Source organism: Mesoplodon bidens (assembly GCF_964165515.1).
Source record: "Mesoplodon bidens genome assembly, chromosome: 8".
Classification (NCBI taxonomy): Eukaryota; Metazoa; Chordata; class Mammalia; order Artiodactyla; family Ziphiidae; genus Mesoplodon; species Mesoplodon bidens.
In genome coordinates this window covers 79,585,143-79,602,079 of record NC_138165.1, presented here as the reverse complement: position 1 = coordinate 79,602,079, position 16,937 = coordinate 79,585,143, and the positions used below count along the sequence as shown (strand labels likewise).

Genomic DNA, 16,937 nt, shown 5'->3' with positions numbered 1-16,937 from the left:
ATATGAATCATTCAGTTGTTTTATGATTCTTAACAGATTCTGAACTATGGTGGTTAATTAGTGATTAATAGACAAAAGATTAGGTTAAAACCATTAAAAAGTATTTATATTTAGGAGTAGATTGAACATACATCCAGTATTTTTATCTTAATGTTTTCTTTTGAAATTTTTACTTGAAAGCACTTACTCCATAATTTGAGAAAGGACATGATTCTTGCTGAGAATACTTCTTACTTTGAATTTTATGTGTGTGTGTATGTTTTTCTTTAAGGCTTCAACCATTGTGTGTAAAATGTCTGGATGGTAAAGAAGTAATCCATCTGGAGGCAGGTGGTTACCATTCTCTTGCACTTACTGCGAAATCCCAGGTAGGAGGCAAACTATTAAAAGCTGATCTTCATTTCATGGAGGGCCAACCTGATGAGATTGGATCATCATTTATTGAGTATATGCTGTGTGTCAGGCAACAGTCCGTATCTCATTTGATCTTTTCAGTGTTTTACATTGCACTGTATTATTTCCATTTTACAGGTGAGGAAAGGGAGGTTTAGAGAAATTATGTAACTTGGCTAAAGTCACACACGTGACTGTAGACTTTGGATTCAACATTGGCCTACTTGACAAAGAAGCTTTCTATAACGTGCTCTTATGGAAAAATAGAACTGAGTTTTCTCGGGTATGGGTGAATTTCTGTTTTCTGATGAAGAAAATCCATATGTAAGACACTAAGAAACCAAAACGCATTTCTCTCTTAAAATTGTGGGACCTGAAAGTGACCTCCAGAATCATTTAAAACCATGCCCATATGCATAAACCCTCCTAAGGAAAGTAGTTTTTCAAACTTATTCTTAAATATATTCATATAATGATTCTTCATCAGTCCCTTTATCTTTTTAAGAAAAGTCAGTAAAAGATTCTAAAACCTTTAAGTGCTTTATTTTGACTATCACATAGTAGGATAGCCAAAAAGCTATTATAGCTCATATAAATAAATATAAATATTAGGAAAGAAAAGGATAATTTTATTATTATTAACATGATGAATCATCAAAAAGGCTTAAAAATAAGAAATTAGGAAGGTACCAAGTTACAAAATAAGCAAGGTGAAGAAAGCATACTTGGGGAAAAAGAAGCTGTTCACAATTACAACAAAAGTATTAAGGAAATAGGAACATCGTTAATAGGAAAAGTGTAGAGCCCACATGACACAAATTCAAGAACTCTTCTAGTTATAAAAATAGGAGTAAAGAGAAATTTTATTTTTATTATTATTTTTATTTTTTTTGAATTTTTGAATTTTATTTTATTTATTTTTTTATACAGCAAGTTCTTTTTAGTCATCCATTTTATACATATCAGTGTATACGTGTCAACCCCAATCGCCCAATTCAGCACACCACCATCCCCACCCCACCGCGGTTTTCCCCTCCTTGGTGTCCATACGTTTGTTCACTACATCTGAGTCTCAACTTCTGCCCTGCAAACCGGTTCATCTGTACCATTTTTCTAGGTTCCACATACATGCGTTAATATACGATATTTCTTTTTCTCTTTCTGACTTACTTCACTCTGTTTGACAGTCTCTAGATCCATCCACGTCTCAACAAATGACTCAGTTTCATTCCTTTTTATGGCTGAGTAATATTCCATTGTATATATGTACCACAACTTCTTTATCCATTCGTCTGTCGATGGGCATTTAGGTTGCTTCCATGACCTGGCTATTGTAAACAGTGCTGCAATGAACATTGGGGTGCATGTGTCTTTTTGAATTATGGTTTTCTCTGGGTATATGCCCAGTAGTGGGATTGCTGGATCACATGGTAATTCTATTTTTAGTTTTGTAAGGAACTTCCATACTGTTCTCCATAGTGTATCAATTTACATTCCTACCAACAGTGCAAGAGGGTTCCCTTTTCTCCACAACCCTTCCAGCATTTGTTGTTTGTAGATTTTCTGTTGATGCCCATTCTAACTGGTGTGAGGTGATACCTCATTGTAGTTTTGATTTGCATTTCTCTAATAATTAGTGATGTTGAGCAGCTTTTCATGTGCTTCTTGGCCATCTGTATGTCTTCTTTGGAGAAATGTCTATTTAAGTCTTCTGCCATTTTTGGATTGGCTTGTTTGTTTCTTTAGTATTGAGCTGCATGAACTGTTTATATATTTTGGAGATTAATCCTTTGTCTGTTGATTCGTTTGCGAATCTTTTCTCCCATTCTGAGGGTTGTCTTTTCATCTTTTTTATGGTTTCTTTTGCTGTGCAAAAGCTTTGAAGTTTCATTAGGTCCCATTTCTTTATTTTTCTTTTTATTTCCATGACTCTAGGAGGTGGATCAAAAAAGATTTTGCTGTGATTTATGTCAAAGAGTGTTCTTCGGGGCTTCCCTGGTGGTGCAGTGGTTGAGAGTCCGCCTGCCAATGCATGGGACACGGGTTGGTGCCCCGGTCCAGGAAGATCCCACATGCCACAGAGCGGCTAGGCCCGTGAGCCATGGCTGCTGAGCCTGCGCGTCCCGAGCCTGTGCACCACAATGGGAGAGGCCACAACAGTGAGAGGCCCGTGTACCACCAAAAAAAAAAAAAAAGAGTGTTCTTCCTATGTTTTCCTCTAAGACTTTTATAGTGTCCAGTTTTACATTTAGGTCTCAAATCCATTTTGAGTTTATTTTTGTGTATGGTGTTAGGGAGTGTTCTAATTTCATTCTTTTACATGTAGCTGTCCAGTTTTCCCAGCACCACTTATTGAAGAGGCTGTCTTTTCTCCATTGTATATCTTTGCCTCCTTTGTCAAAGATTAGTTGACCATAGGTGCATGCGTTTATCTCTGGGTTTTCTCTCTTGTTCCATTGATCTATGTTTCTGTTCTTGTGCTAGTACCATATTGTCTTGATTACTGTAGCTTTGTAGTATAGTCTGAAGTCAGGGAGTCTGACTCCTCCAGCTCTGTTTTTCCCTCAAGACTGCTTTGGCTATTCGGGGTCTTTTGTGTCTCAGTACAACTTTTGAGATGATTTGTTCTAGTTCTGTAAAAAATGCCACTGGTAATTTGATAGGGATTGGATTGAATCTGTAGATTGCTTTGGGTAGTATAGTCATTTTCACAATATTGATTCTTCCAATCCAAGAACATGGTATATCTCTCCATCTGTTGGTATCATCTTTAATTTCTTTCATCAGTGTCTTACAGTTTTCTGCATACAGGTCTTTTGTCTCCCTAGGTAGGTTTATTCCCAGGTATTTTATTCTTTTGGTTGCAGTGGTAAATGGGAGTGTTTCCTAAATTTCTCTTTCAGATTTTTCATCATTAGTGTATAGGAATGCAAGAGATTTCTGTGCATTAATTTTGTATCCTGCAACTTTACCAAATTCATTGATTAGCTCTAGTAGTTTTCTGGTGGCATTTTTAGGATTCTCTATATATAGTATCATGTCATCTGCAAACAGTGACAGTTTTACTTCTTCTTTTCCAATTTGTATCCTTTTATTTCTTTCTTTTTCTCTGATTGCCATGGCTAGGGCTTCCAAAACTATGTTGAATGATAGTGGCGAGAGTGGACATCCTTGTCTTGTTCTTGATCTTAGGGGAAATGCTTTCAGTTTTTCACCATTGAGAATGATGTTTGCTGTGGGTTTGTCATACATGGCCTGTATTATGTTGAGGTAGGTTCCCTCTATGCCCACTTTCTGGAGAGTTTTTATCATAGATGGGTGTTGAATTTTGTCAAAGGCTTTTTCTGCATCTATTGAGATGATCATATGGTTTTTATTCTTCAACTTGTTAATATGGTGTATCACATTGATTGATTTGCATATATTGAAGAATCCTTGCATCCCTGGGATAAATCCTGCTTGATCATGGTGTACGTTCCTTTTAACGTGTTGTTGGATTCTGTTTGCTAGTATTTTGTTGAGGATTTTTGCATCTATATTCATCAGTGATATTGGTCTTTAATTTTCTTTTTTTGTAGTATCTTTGTCTGGTTTTGGTATCGGGGTGATGATGGCCTCATACAATGAGTTTGGGAGTGTTCCTTCCTCCACAATTTTTTGGAGAGTTTGAGAAGAATGGATGTTAGCTCTTCTCTAAATGTTTGATAGAATTCACCTGTGAAGCCGTCTGGTCCGGGACTTCTGTTTGTTGGAAGATATTTAATCACAGTTTCAATTTCATTACTTATGATTGGTCTGTTCCTATCTTCTGTTTCTTCCTGGTTCAGCCTTGGAAGGTTATACCTTTCTAAGAATTTGTCCATTTCTTCCAGGTTGTCCATTTTATTGGCATAGAGTTGCTTGTCGTAGTCTCTTAGGATGCTTTGTATTTCTGTGGTGTCTTTTGTAACTTCTCCTTTTTCATTTCTAATTTTATTGATTTGAGTCCTCTCCCTCTTTTTCTTGATGAGTCTGGCTAATGGTTTATCAATTTTGTTTATCTTCTCAAAGAACCAGCTTTTAGTTGTATTGAACTTTGCTATTGTTTTCTTTCTTTCTATTTTATTTATTTGTGCTCTGATATTTATGATTTCTTTTCTTCTCCTAACTTTGGGTTTTGTGTGTTCTTGTTTCTCTAGTTCCTTTAGGTGTAAGTTTAGATTGTTTATTTGAGATTTTTCTTGTTTCTTAAGGTAGGTTTGTATAGCTATAAACCTCCCTCTTAGAACTGCTTTTGCTGCATCCCATAGGTTTTGGATTTTCGTGTTTTCATTGTCATGTGTCTCTAGGTATGTTCTGATTTCCTCTTTGATATCTTCAGTGATCTCTTGGTTATTTAGTAACATATTGTTTAGCCTCCATGTGTTCGTGTTTTTTACGTTTTTTCCCCTGTAATTCATTTCTAATCTCATAACATTGTGGTCAGAAAAGATGCTTGATATGATTTCAATTTTCTTAAATTTACTGAGACTTGATTTGTGACCCAAGATGTGATCTATCCTGGAGAATGTTCTGTGTGCACTTGAGAAGAAAGTGTAATCTGCTGTTTTTGGATGGAATGTCCTATAAATATCAATTAAATCTATCTGGCTTATTGTGTCATTTAAAGCTTGTGTTTCCTTATTTATTTTCGTTTTGGATGATCTGTCCATTGGTGTAAGTGAGGTGTTAAAGTCCCCCACTATTCTTGTGTTACTGTCGATTTCCTGTTTTATAGCTGTTAGCAGTTGCCTTATGTATTGAGGTGCTCCTATGTTGGGTGCATATATATTTATAATTGTTATATCTTCTTCTTGGATTGATCCCTTGATCATTATGTAGTATCCTTCCTTGTCTCTTGTAAGATTCTTTATTTTAAAGTCTATTTTATCTGATATGAGTATTGCTACTCCAGCTTTCTTTTGATTTGCATTTGCATGGAATATCTTCTTCCATCCCCTCACTTTCAGTCTGAATGTGTCCCTAGGTCTGAAGTGGGTCTCTTGTAGACAGCATATATATGGGTCTTATTTTTGTATCCATTCAGCAAGCCTGTGTCTTTTGGTTGGAGCATTTAATCCATTCATGTTTAGGGTAATTATTGATATGTATGTTCCTATGACCATTTTCTTAATTGCTTTGGGTTTGTTTTTGTAGGTCCTTTTCTTCTCTTGTGTTTCCCACTTAGAGAAGTTCCTTTAGCATTTGTTGTAGAGCTGGTTTGGTGGTGCTGAATTCTCTTAGCTTTTGCTTGTCTGTATAGTTTTTGATTTCCCCATCAAATCTGAATGAGATCGTTGCCGGATAGAGTAATCTTGGTTGTAGCTTCTTCCCTTTCATCGCTTTTAGTATATCATGCCACTCCCTTCTGGCTTGTAGAGTTTCTGCTGGGAAATCAGCTGTTAATCTTATTGGAGTTCCCTTGTATGTTATTTGTCGTTTTTCCCTTGCTGCTTTTAATAATTTTTCTTTGTCTTTAATTTTTGCGATTTTGATTACTATGTGTCTTGGCATGTTTCTCCTTGGGTTTACCCTGTATGGGACTCTCTGCGCTTCCTGGACTTGGGTGGCTATTTCCTTTCCCATGATAGGGAAGTTTTCAACTATACTCTCTTCAAATATTTTCTCTGGTCCTTTCTCTCTCTCTTCTCCTTCTAGGACCCCTATGTGAATGTTGTTGCGTTTAATGTTGTCCCAGAGGTCTCTTGGCTGTCTTCATTTCTTTTCATTCTTTTTTCTTTATTCTGTTTGCAGCAGTGAATTCCACCATTCTGTCTTCCAGGTCACTTATCCATTCTTCTGCCTCACTTATTCTGCTATTGATTCCTTCTAGTGTAGTTTTCATTTCAGTTATTGTCTTGTTCATCTCTGTTTGTTTGTTCTTTAATTCTTCTAGGTCTTTGTTAAACATTTCTTGCATCTTCTTGATCTTTGCCTCCATTCTTTTTCCAAGGTCCTGGATCATCTTCACTATCATTATTCTGAATTCTTTTTCTTGAAGGTTGCCTATCTCCACTTGATTTAGTTGTTTTTCTGGGGTTTTATCTTGTTCCTTCATCTGGTACATAGCCCTCTGCCTTTTCGTCTTGTCTGTCTTTCTGTGAATGTGGTTTTTGTTCCACAGGCTGCAGGATTGTCGTCAAGAAATTTTATTTTTAGATGAGAAGAATCAACGTTGCAAAAATGCCATTTCTCCTAGATTATTAAATCAGTAGAGTATAAATTCAGTACAATCCCCAAATATTCCAATAGAATATTTACAACCTAATAAAATGATTCCCAAAATTATTCTAGGAGAATAAACATAGGAGTTGCCACATAAATTCTGAAAAAGAACAGAAAGGAAGAGTAAGAATTAGCCTTATAAAATATATTATAAAACTACAAACAGATTATTATAACAGAAATATACCTGTAGAATTGAAATAGACCCAAGTGTATGTGTGAATTTATTCTATGATAAAAAGTGGCCATTTCAAATCAGGTGAAAAAACAAGACTGAGTGCTCAGTAAGTACTGTTAGAACCACTGGCTTCTTATTTACAGAAGAAAATTAAGATAACTTTACATATTCTAATTCCATATGGAGTAAAGATGTAGATTTTAAGAAATAAAACCTTACAGGTGTAAGAACACAGTTAGGTGATTTTTTTTCCAGTAATCTTAGGAGTAGAAAAAGACATGACATGAAAACCAGAAATTAGAAAGTGAAGGTGATATGTTTGTCTCCGTAATAATTCAGCAGTCCCACACAGCAAAAACTAAAACACAAACCAAAAAAACCCCATAAACTAAATTAAGATACATAACATATGGGAAAAAAAATTTGTAACATATATGACTGTGTTATTACCTGATCCATAAAGAAAAATTGTGAAAGGACATTTGTATTTCATTCATAGAAGAAAAAATAGAAATGGCCAGCAACAAATGAAAAGATGGTCAACTACTCAGTAAGCAAATTTAAATTAAAACAAAATTTTCTCACCTATCATGTTAGCAAGTATTGCATTTAGTACTAAGTGTTGGTGAGAGTGTGGGGAAAAGGTACACACAGTGCTGGTGGGAATGGAATGTACACTGGACTTCGCTGGAAGACAGTTTGTCAGTATGTATCAAAAATCAGAAAGTGTGTGTTCATTGACCCAGAGTTCTTTGCCTAGGAACTTATCTTAAGGAAATACATACACTAATATATATACCCATGGGTTTTTGTGTGTGTGTGTGTGTGGTATGCGGGCCTCTCACCACTGTGGCCTCTCCTGTTGCGGAGCACAGGCTCCAGACACGCAGGCTCAGTGGCCATGGATCACGGGCCCAGCCGCTCTGCGGCATGTGGGATCCTCCCAGACCGGGGCATGAACCTGTGTCCCCTGCATCGGCAGGCAGACTCCCAACCACTGCGCCACCAGGGGAGCCCTATCCAAGGATTTTTAATGTAATTTTTATATTAAATAATTGGAAAGAAATTATTAATAGATGTACTTACTTCATTAGGTAATTGATTAAACTACACCCACAGTGGAATTTTATGTAGTTATTATAAATGATATTGTAGCTCTATACTTGTTGCCCTAGAAAAATGTCAATGCAGAGCATTACATAAAAAACATCAGGTCACAAAACAGCATTGATAGTAGAGTCCCATTTTGTATATTCATTATATCTAGTAGATATTGAAATTTCTGGAATTATACTGATATATGTGTATGTTCCTAAAACAAGGTAGTATCAGTAGTTATCTCTAAGTGGTTGATTCATCAGTGGTTTTCACTTTCTTTTTATTTCTTCGTACTGTCACAGTCTTGTACAGTGATCATGAATTGCTTTTATAATCAGAATAAACAAAACCATTTTCATTAAACATAGGCATTGCAATCTGGTTGTTTTTTGTCTGTAGTGGAGCATAGGTATTTGTGTGTCTCCTACAGCAACTCTTCATGTATAAAAAGGCTCTCTAGTCATTCTATAGTGCTATCCACAGAGTAAAGAATCATGATTACTTTTTCTTCATGGTACTTACCTTTTTTAAAAAAAATCGCTTTCTTTGTAAGAGACAGTATAGGATAGTTCCTGGGATTAAATCCTGGCCCTGCTGCTTACAAATTTGTGACCTCCCTGGGCCAATTTCCTTATTAAAAAAAGGGTTCTTGTGATAATGAAACATTAATTAATACACAGAAAGTATATTCAGAACAATGCCTGGCAGGTAATAACCCCCCCAAAATATTAGTTACTGTTATTATTAGTCCTTGGAGTGTGTCTTAACTATGTACTCTATCTCCCCATTATCTCAGTCTTGTTTTAAAGTGAATTTTCTTAATATTTTTTATTCTAAAGAGTGGAAAGACTAGTATAAGTAATTTGTGTGTAACTGTTGGTATATATATGTTATTATAAAAGTTCAGAATTGACATGGAAACTCAGAGTCACATCTCTTACCTACTTTCCTGTTGTTTTCTAATAGGTTTACTCATGGGGTAGCAATACCTTTGGTCAACTTGGGCATTCCGATTTTCCAACAACAGTTCCTCGTCTTGTAAAGGTACTTTAGTGAATTTGATAACTTTTATAGCAACTTATTCCAGAATTCTAAGTTAGAACACTTTATATTTCTCCATTTTTTGTTTTATAAAATTAGGAGAATTGTATACTTGTAACCTAAGTTTGTTATGATGTACATTAAAATTAAAAAAAAAAGTGAAGCCACTTGTTTTCAGGCTAAATGTTTCCTTTTTTTTTGATGTGTTAGTTTATATTTCTTTTCTTCTTGGCTTCATTGAGCATTCATAGTTTTTTTTTTTAAGTAAAAATGAACAAGTTCATTCTTTTAAAGCAAATGTTTCTAGCACTGTGATGTTGACTTTTGAGCTTTATACTACCAAATAATGCCTACTCTTTGACTTCTCGCCTAAGTTTGACTTTTATTTTAAGTGTGACTTTTATATAACATTATTTGATGGTTTGTTTAGTTTTGTTTGTTTTGTTTTTACATACATAGTAGTAAAACCTTTTTGTAACCCTTTTAATTTTCTATAGGGAAGCTAAAAGCATAGATAATTTCTTCACTGCTGTGTGAATTGGTTTTAGTTTATGTAATGCTATTCAGAGATTGGTAACTTCTAGTCCCTTTGGTGCAGTTTTAGAGGACTGTTTCTCAACCTTTTTTTCTGCCACAACGTCCTGCAGAAATACAAAATTCATCAATAGTATTGACTCCTTATATAAGATTTGTTTGTTTTGGGGGATGTTGTTGACAGGGAGTAGGCATGCTGCTAGCCTGGTAGGCTAACAGAATGGAATGTGGAGCTCATGTATTCATAGTTTGATTCTGATATCTCCCCTATCCCAACACATGCTCTCTCCACTGAGAGTAATAGAGACTAAAACAGTATAGTTACTTCAGTTTCAGGAACATCATTCACATATAAGCTATAGTTAATACATATTCTGCTGATCCATGTATTCAGTGTACACTATGCATCCATCACTATATAAGACCTTTACATGCTGCCTTTCCTTCCAGTGAACTTAATTTTACTGGGAAGAAAGGACTTAAATAAAACATTAGGGAACAGTTGTTAATTCTAGCTCCAATCTTAAATATTTTCAGCATAAAACATTTTAGTAGTAAGCTATTCAATTTCTGATATTTTATCACAAATAAAAATATGGTAACTCACTGTTCCTTGTTTTCTGTTATTTGAATAAAGTAGAATATGCATCTATTCACACTAAGGAAACTTGTAATATAGCATGGAGACGCTGGAAATACAATTTTTATTTAAAATTTTAGAGTCAGACAAGAGAGAATAGAATTTGTTATAAGGTTTTAGTTTCATTCCTCTTTAACTGTGCGTATGAAAATACAGCACCATTATTTTGGTTTTTATTTGGGGGAAGGGTGAGAAAAACATTTTGAAGTTATTTTAATTAATATGTGAATTAAAGTCAAGGCAGAGTGAGATCTGAATTAGTTTTGATTAGAGATTAAGAAGACGACTCTCTCCTCCTCCAAAAATTTTAATTCATTCTTTGCAAAACCAACAGGAAGTCAGTTATTTGGATAGCCTGAATTTGAGAAGATAATGTCATGCTGGAAGAGGATAACTATAAAGTAGTGGAGACGTGTGTGTGCAAGCTCACACACACACACACACACACACATTCACCTAATCACCTAGGATTTGAACCCTATCTAGACACAGAGAATCTAACAGATTAGAAGTTTTTTGCTTATTGTTATACGAGTCATGGCTGAAGCTGGGTCTGCAGGTTGGGGCAGTAGTTTTCATTAGCAGAACACTTCCTTCAAATGAAACCTTATGCAGAATCCCCTACATAAAACAGGTAACCGTGGAACTATTTTAGTTGAAGGATGGAGGTGGGTTGGGGGCAAAACCCTGGTACCTGCCTTTCCATGGTGGCTTCTGAATCATTGTGTGGAATCCTAAGGTTTGAAAACCATTGATTTAAGGCAGTGGTTTTCAAACTTTTGCATACAGCAGAATCACCTGGAGAGCTTGTCAAAGCTCTGGTCGGACCCCCCAGTAGCAATGTGGCCTGAGTGTGCATTTCTCACATGTTCCTAGATGATTGCTGCTGCTGCTGCTGCTGCAAAGACTACTCGTTGAGCACCACTGGTCTAGGGGATCCATGTAGATGGGCTTCTAAGGGGTCCTGCCTGTTTCAACATCCTGGGACACAGTGAAGTCACATCAGAGAGGTAGTGAGTTCCAAGTGGGAAAACAACTTTAGCACCCACGGGTTTAGTTGGCCAGGATGGAATTTAGCCCTGTTAGATTTTCTTTTCACCTTGATTTTTGTGCACATAGCAGAATATGTATGGACAAAGGTGTGTCCTAGCTGTCAGAATAGGGCTCTAGAAGTTTCTGGGCCTTTGTAATACAAGCTGAGTCTGTGGCAACTTCCAAAAATAACAATGAAAAATCAAGTCTATGGTTTTATCTTTTTAAATTTCCATTTTTCAGTTTTTTATGAAACAATCCAGTTCTAAATTTACAGGCTGAACAAGGGTTCCTTCTCACTCCTGCATCTGTTCTGCAGTTAATCGGGTACATTGCTGGGTGAGTTTTGCCGTCTTGAGATGTGGCTGACTTTGTACTCCACCTGTTCAAGTAACTTAACATTCCATTTCCCGTGGATTTGGAGTTCCATCAGATTCCTTCATCTCGGACAGACAATGTCCTCCTGTCGTTGCAGGTGAACAGTGAAAATGGAGTCTGGAGTGTAGCTGCAGGCCAGGATTATTCCCTGTTTTTAGTGGATACCGAAGACTTCCAGCCTGGATTATGTTACAGTGGCCGGCAGGACCCGACAGAAGGTGACAACCTTCCAGAGAATCACAGTGGTACTAAGACTCCAATACTTCTCTCCTGTAGTAAGGTGAACAGGAATTGGATCCTAAGGCCCACATTCTATAACACATGAGAAGTCTTTCGTTTCTGTTGCTTTTGTATGGTATGCCTATTATTAAGTGTCTCTGACTAATGTATTTAAAATTGCAAACCAACTTGCCATCCCCCTTCTCTCCTTATCTCCTTTTCCTGCCTTATTTCTCTCCACAGTGCATATCATCATCTCACACACTATATAGTTCACTTATTTTGTCTATTGTCTGTCTTCCCTTACTGTAAGATTCATAAGAGTAAGGATTTTAGGCTCTCTCATTTACTGTTGGATCCTCATAGTAAATATTTCTATAAATATTTGTTGAATTAACACCCTCACATAGGGATATTAAAATACATATTTCACAGCAAAGTCTTCTGACTGTGTTCATGGAGTCCTCAGAGGTGAATCAGAATAGAAATTGAATAGATGCATTTTTAACTGTAAGTGGGAAGTAAAAATTGCAGGGGCCTGAGGTGGGCTCGTGGCAGACCTGACAGGCCACAAACAGTGCTCTTTTTCCCATCACTTCCCCTCTTTTCTTAGCTTTTCATTTTGTTTACTACTGTTTACTCATTTTTCCTTCATTGATCTGAATTTCTTTGCTTTCCTACTTCTTACCTCTTTTTCATAAACATAAAACCATTGGTTTGTTTCTGGTTTTCTTTTTCCCCACTTCAGTAACTCACACCCTCAAAGTGATACACTGCAAGGAAATTAACCCTCAAAGCTAGTACCTTCTGGATTTTTTATTCTTACTGATGAATATATCCTATGGATTGTTTTTTATCCTTTGTGTTTATTTTTCTGGCTAAATATGTAAGCTCTGAATGTATATAGGGGTGAGATCTTCCTTGCTAAAGGTAACACTGGCCAAGATTTGGTTCTTGACCTATATTAGACTGTTATTCCAGACATACTAATTGACTCTCTGTAGTTCTTGATTCTGACTCCACATTCCTCATTAAAGATTCCACAGTCCAGATAAAGGATGAAATAGGCTGATGAAAGGGATGAGACTCAATATGTGTCTTTAGTTACCATGGGCTATTAATAGTCTATTGGCCTGCAGCTTGGTTGCCTAGTTTAATAGGGATATGTGACAAAGGCATCAAAAGTTTTTATTCAGTGGTGTCATGAATAAATGACAAAATCCCCTTTTAAAGAAAACCCCTTTCTGTTGTACTTTTAAAAGATAGCTCCTAGATCGTTGATATTTTGACATACAGCATAGAGATCCTCTCTGCTCTCATCTATTTCATGCAAAAAGGGGTCCTGAGGCATGTGTCTGTATCATTTGGATCTTTGTATATTTAGAGGGTCTGTGGTTCTAACCACATGTAAAATGAAATAAAAGGTATTGTGGCAATAAATAATAGTATAGGTGTATATAGTTATACATAGATCATGCTATAGATATATAACAACAGTGTACTGGTAAACCAGCCCTAAAAATCAAAGTAAAACCAAAAGCTCTGATTTATAGTGTTTTCCAATTTTTTTTGGTAATTTCCCTATTGCCACTTTCAAACTACTAACGATTTAATAAGCAACTTGCTGCAGAATTCCTGCATTGGCTCTCACCAGCTGAAATGAGTCAACTTCAGTGCCCAAATTGCTACTAATAAATTATATTTTATCTTTAATCTTTTTCTTTTCCTGTTTTAGCTTGGATATATAAGCAGAGTGACAGCAGGAAAAGACAGCTATCTAGCCTTGGTGGACAAAAACATTATGGGATATATTGCCAGTCTCCATGAGTTGGCTACTACAGAAAGACAGTTCTATTCAAAACTAAGTGATATCAAGTCTCAGGTTCTGAGGCCTCTTCTCAGTTTAGGTAAGTAGAACCTCCCCCCTCCCCTCTTTCCACCCACTCAATTATCAGGACTCTTGTTTTATCTGTTTTTTCTATATCACAAATAAAGAAAACTTTTTGTTTGAGTTGTACTCTTCTCCTTTCTTTCCAGTCTCTTCTTTTGTGCACAGGTAGTCCACAACTTACGAACTATTTCCACTTGGCCAATAGCCCAGCTGCCCCTATCCTTCCACCCCCAGAGCTCCTTTCACTTGCGGAAGTAGAAAAATGGAGCTTTCAGAAGATTCATGGCAGAGAAGCAGAACAACTTTGGGAGAGTTAATCCTAGGAGTCAGACTTCTAAACAACACTTCTAGCCCCGCTAGTCCTAAGATACCTTACGTTATATGCTACCCAAATTTTTCATTTTCTTTGTTCTGGTTCTTAGAATTTTATCAAGTAGAACTTCATTTGGATTTACAAGTAGTCTCTAAAAATGTGGATAACTGTATGAGTGCTAAGTGTCTTACCCAACATTAGCAGGAATTGATTAAATCTGATCCCTTTTCTTAGCTGTAATCAGTTACAAGAGAGATTGAAGGTAAGGAGATAATATGGGGAAAATAGATTACAATAGTCCTAGATGGGGTGCTACTGTCCAGATATACTAGGGTATAGCATATAGACCCCACTTAGGGTATCGAGGTTAGAAAGGAATGCAAAATGGAGATGAGGGTGGGCTGTTAAAGGTTAATTTCCCATAGTTCAAAAATTTTTCAGGATTTGGCCTTACACTCAGAAGATGGACAGGATTTTTTTTTTCTCTTTCTTTCTCCTGAACTCCTTGACCCACTGTGTGGACACAGAATTCAGACCAATACTGTAGTACTTAAATTCTGCCTTGTTTATACATCATTTTTCCACTTTAAGGTGACGTTGGCTTGTGTAGATCAGCCCATTATTTTTAATGGGAAAACGTCTACTTTTTTTTAATTTTTATTTTTTATTGGAATATAGTTGCTTTTACTTATTTATTTATTTTTTAATTGGAGTATAGTTGCTTGTATTTATTTATTTTTTAATTGGAGTATAGTTGCTTTTCTATTTTTCAAACACCTAACTTATAGTCTTTCCAAATTCAATCCCTTTGTAAGTTGGGGACTATCTGCTTGTTTTTGTTTTTAATATGTTTTGCTTTTTTAAATGTTGTAGAGTTCCTGTTCTATAAATTCCCCTCCAGTGGGTGGGCTCAACACCCCAGGACGTTGGCAAGGGATATGGAAGCAATCCAAGCTGGAAGCTTCCTGGATTGCTCTGAAAGGAAAGTGAAACTTGCCGTTTTCCTGTTCTGATTCCTTATTTCTTTGTTGGTTTTAGCTGGTCTGCTCATCAACCTCACTGCTTGGAGAAAAGTCCTACAAATTGGGAACTTTGGACTGGGAAAAAGCAATAATCTCCTGATGCCCTCTATAAAGTTAAGAGTGACCAAGGCAGTCTGATTTTTTGATTGCTTTGTCTGCAGTGAAGGGTTGGGCTTGTCCAAGGGACAAGTAGAGCAGAAGTCAGTGCAAAAGTTGAAAATGTTAACCAAGATATAGCTATAGAAGTGAGTTTAATTCCTGGCTGTCACTAACCAGTTGTGTGAAATTAGATAATTCACTTCCTTTCTCTTGGCCTTAGATGACTTATCTTCAAAATGAGAGGAGAATTGGATTAGCACAGTGGTTCTCAAATTTGGCTGGTCTTCAGAATTACTGGAAGGCACTTAAAAAAAAAAAAATCCATCGGGGGATCTTAACTCTGGCCTACTGAGTCAGAATCTGTAGGGTCCTGTGAATGTTTTTAACAGGTTCCTCAAATGACTGGATACTGTGATCTCTGAATTTGCTTTTTTTTTTTTAACACTGATTATTTAAGTTCCATAGTTGAGAGTACATCTCAACACGTTAAGTATTTTTAGAAGAGGGAAGTTCGTAATCTTGGTCATAAAAAAGTATTCAGATAATGAATCTTTAGGTTATGTTATCATCATCATCATCATTTTGTTCCAGAAAATTTGGGCACTGCAAGTACAGTCCAGCTGTTGCAGGAGGTGGCAAGCCGGTTCAGCAAGCTGTGTTACCTAATTGGTCAACATGGAACCTCACTGAGCAGCTTCCTTCAGGGGATAAAGGAAGCCAGGAGTTTGGTCATCCTGAAGCATGCAAGTCTCTTCTTGGATAGTTATACAGAGCAAGTATCCAGTCCTGTGTCATGTTCAGTCTCTGCAGGGTTATTCTGCCAAGGAGAACAGCTCCTTAATCAGAAGAGACTAGATTAGGGAGAGTGCTATAAGGTAATAGAAATTGCAAAGCAGCGTTTTAATCTTAAGACAACTATAGTTCTGCATCGCTAAAATTTTAGTTTGCTCTAAGAGGGGAAAAAAGATTTCAGTATAATGCATTCTCAAATTTCCTTCTGTATTCTAGCAGAATGATTGACAGTGTACTTAGTTTACAAAAAAGTATTATAATAAATATGGTTCTTTAGAGAACAATTTTGTTTCCTGAAGTAAATTATACTAAAATTTGAGGAAATAGGTAACTAAGCAGTTATTTTAAGACCAACTGTTGATTGTAAATATGGAGCTCTTCCAGTGCCTGCTTTTCACTGTTGTGTACATAGAGAGTTTAAAGACCGAACTATCTTTAGAATAATGATATTTTTGTAATAAAACCTAAGATAGTGATCCAAGGTTCTTTTCATGTTTTTCAAGTAAAATATCCCAACTGTATTTGAAATTTTAAGTATTTCTCACTTTTTCTTATGTGAGGCATAATTTAAGTGTTATTTTAATGTATATTAGGTCCTGCTGTTGTTCTGAAGTGTAGATTTTAAAGTCACCCATAATCCTACCACCAGAAATAACCACTGTTAATAATCTTAGTGTATCTCCTTTCAAACTTAACGCATATATGTGCAGATAGAGGTATGTGATTTTAGTTCTAAGCAAAATTGAATATATTTGAAGCTATGGTCTGGGAGGAAATACCCTGATTAGAGTCTTTTAAGTCATCATATTTCAGATATAAAAAAAGTAGCATAATGTGATATGAATTTACTTTTTTAAACTAAATTTTTTTGTGTGTGAAAGTTCAGCTTTGACTAGTATTAATTTTTCTTTTTTGACTTGTACAAATCTCAATGTATTTCTTTTTCTGCTCTGATACGTCAGGACTTATGCTTGGAAATGCTTTTATTTTGATACCTTGGGCTTTTTTAAAAAATGTAATAATGTATTCATATAGATCAGGCAAGTAAAAAAATCTTGATTTGT

General features: G+C 36.1%; 1 protein-coding gene across 8 annotated transcripts in view; it reads left to right on the top strand.

The window, feature by feature from the left end:
* ALS2 (alsin Rho guanine nucleotide exchange factor ALS2) overlaps positions 1-16,937 on the top strand; it is a 94,730-nt gene that overhangs the window by 28,842 nt on the left and 48,951 nt on the right. For 6 of the 8 annotated variants that reach the window (XM_081242329.1, XM_081242330.1, XM_081242332.1 and 3 more), the window contains exons 7-11: positions 272-368; positions 8,879-8,956; positions 11,635-11,817; positions 13,492-13,663; positions 15,673-15,853. In XM_081242329.1, coding sequence (XP_081098455.1) covers positions 272-368; positions 8,879-8,956; positions 11,635-11,817; positions 13,492-13,663; positions 15,673-15,853 — 711 coding nt within the window. Of the gene's footprint in view, positions 1-271; positions 369-8,878; positions 8,957-11,634; positions 11,818-13,491; positions 13,664-15,672; positions 15,854-16,937 lie in introns of those variants that run through there. The other 2 variants (XR_014016491.1, XR_014016492.1) reach the window with 2 other exon arrangements.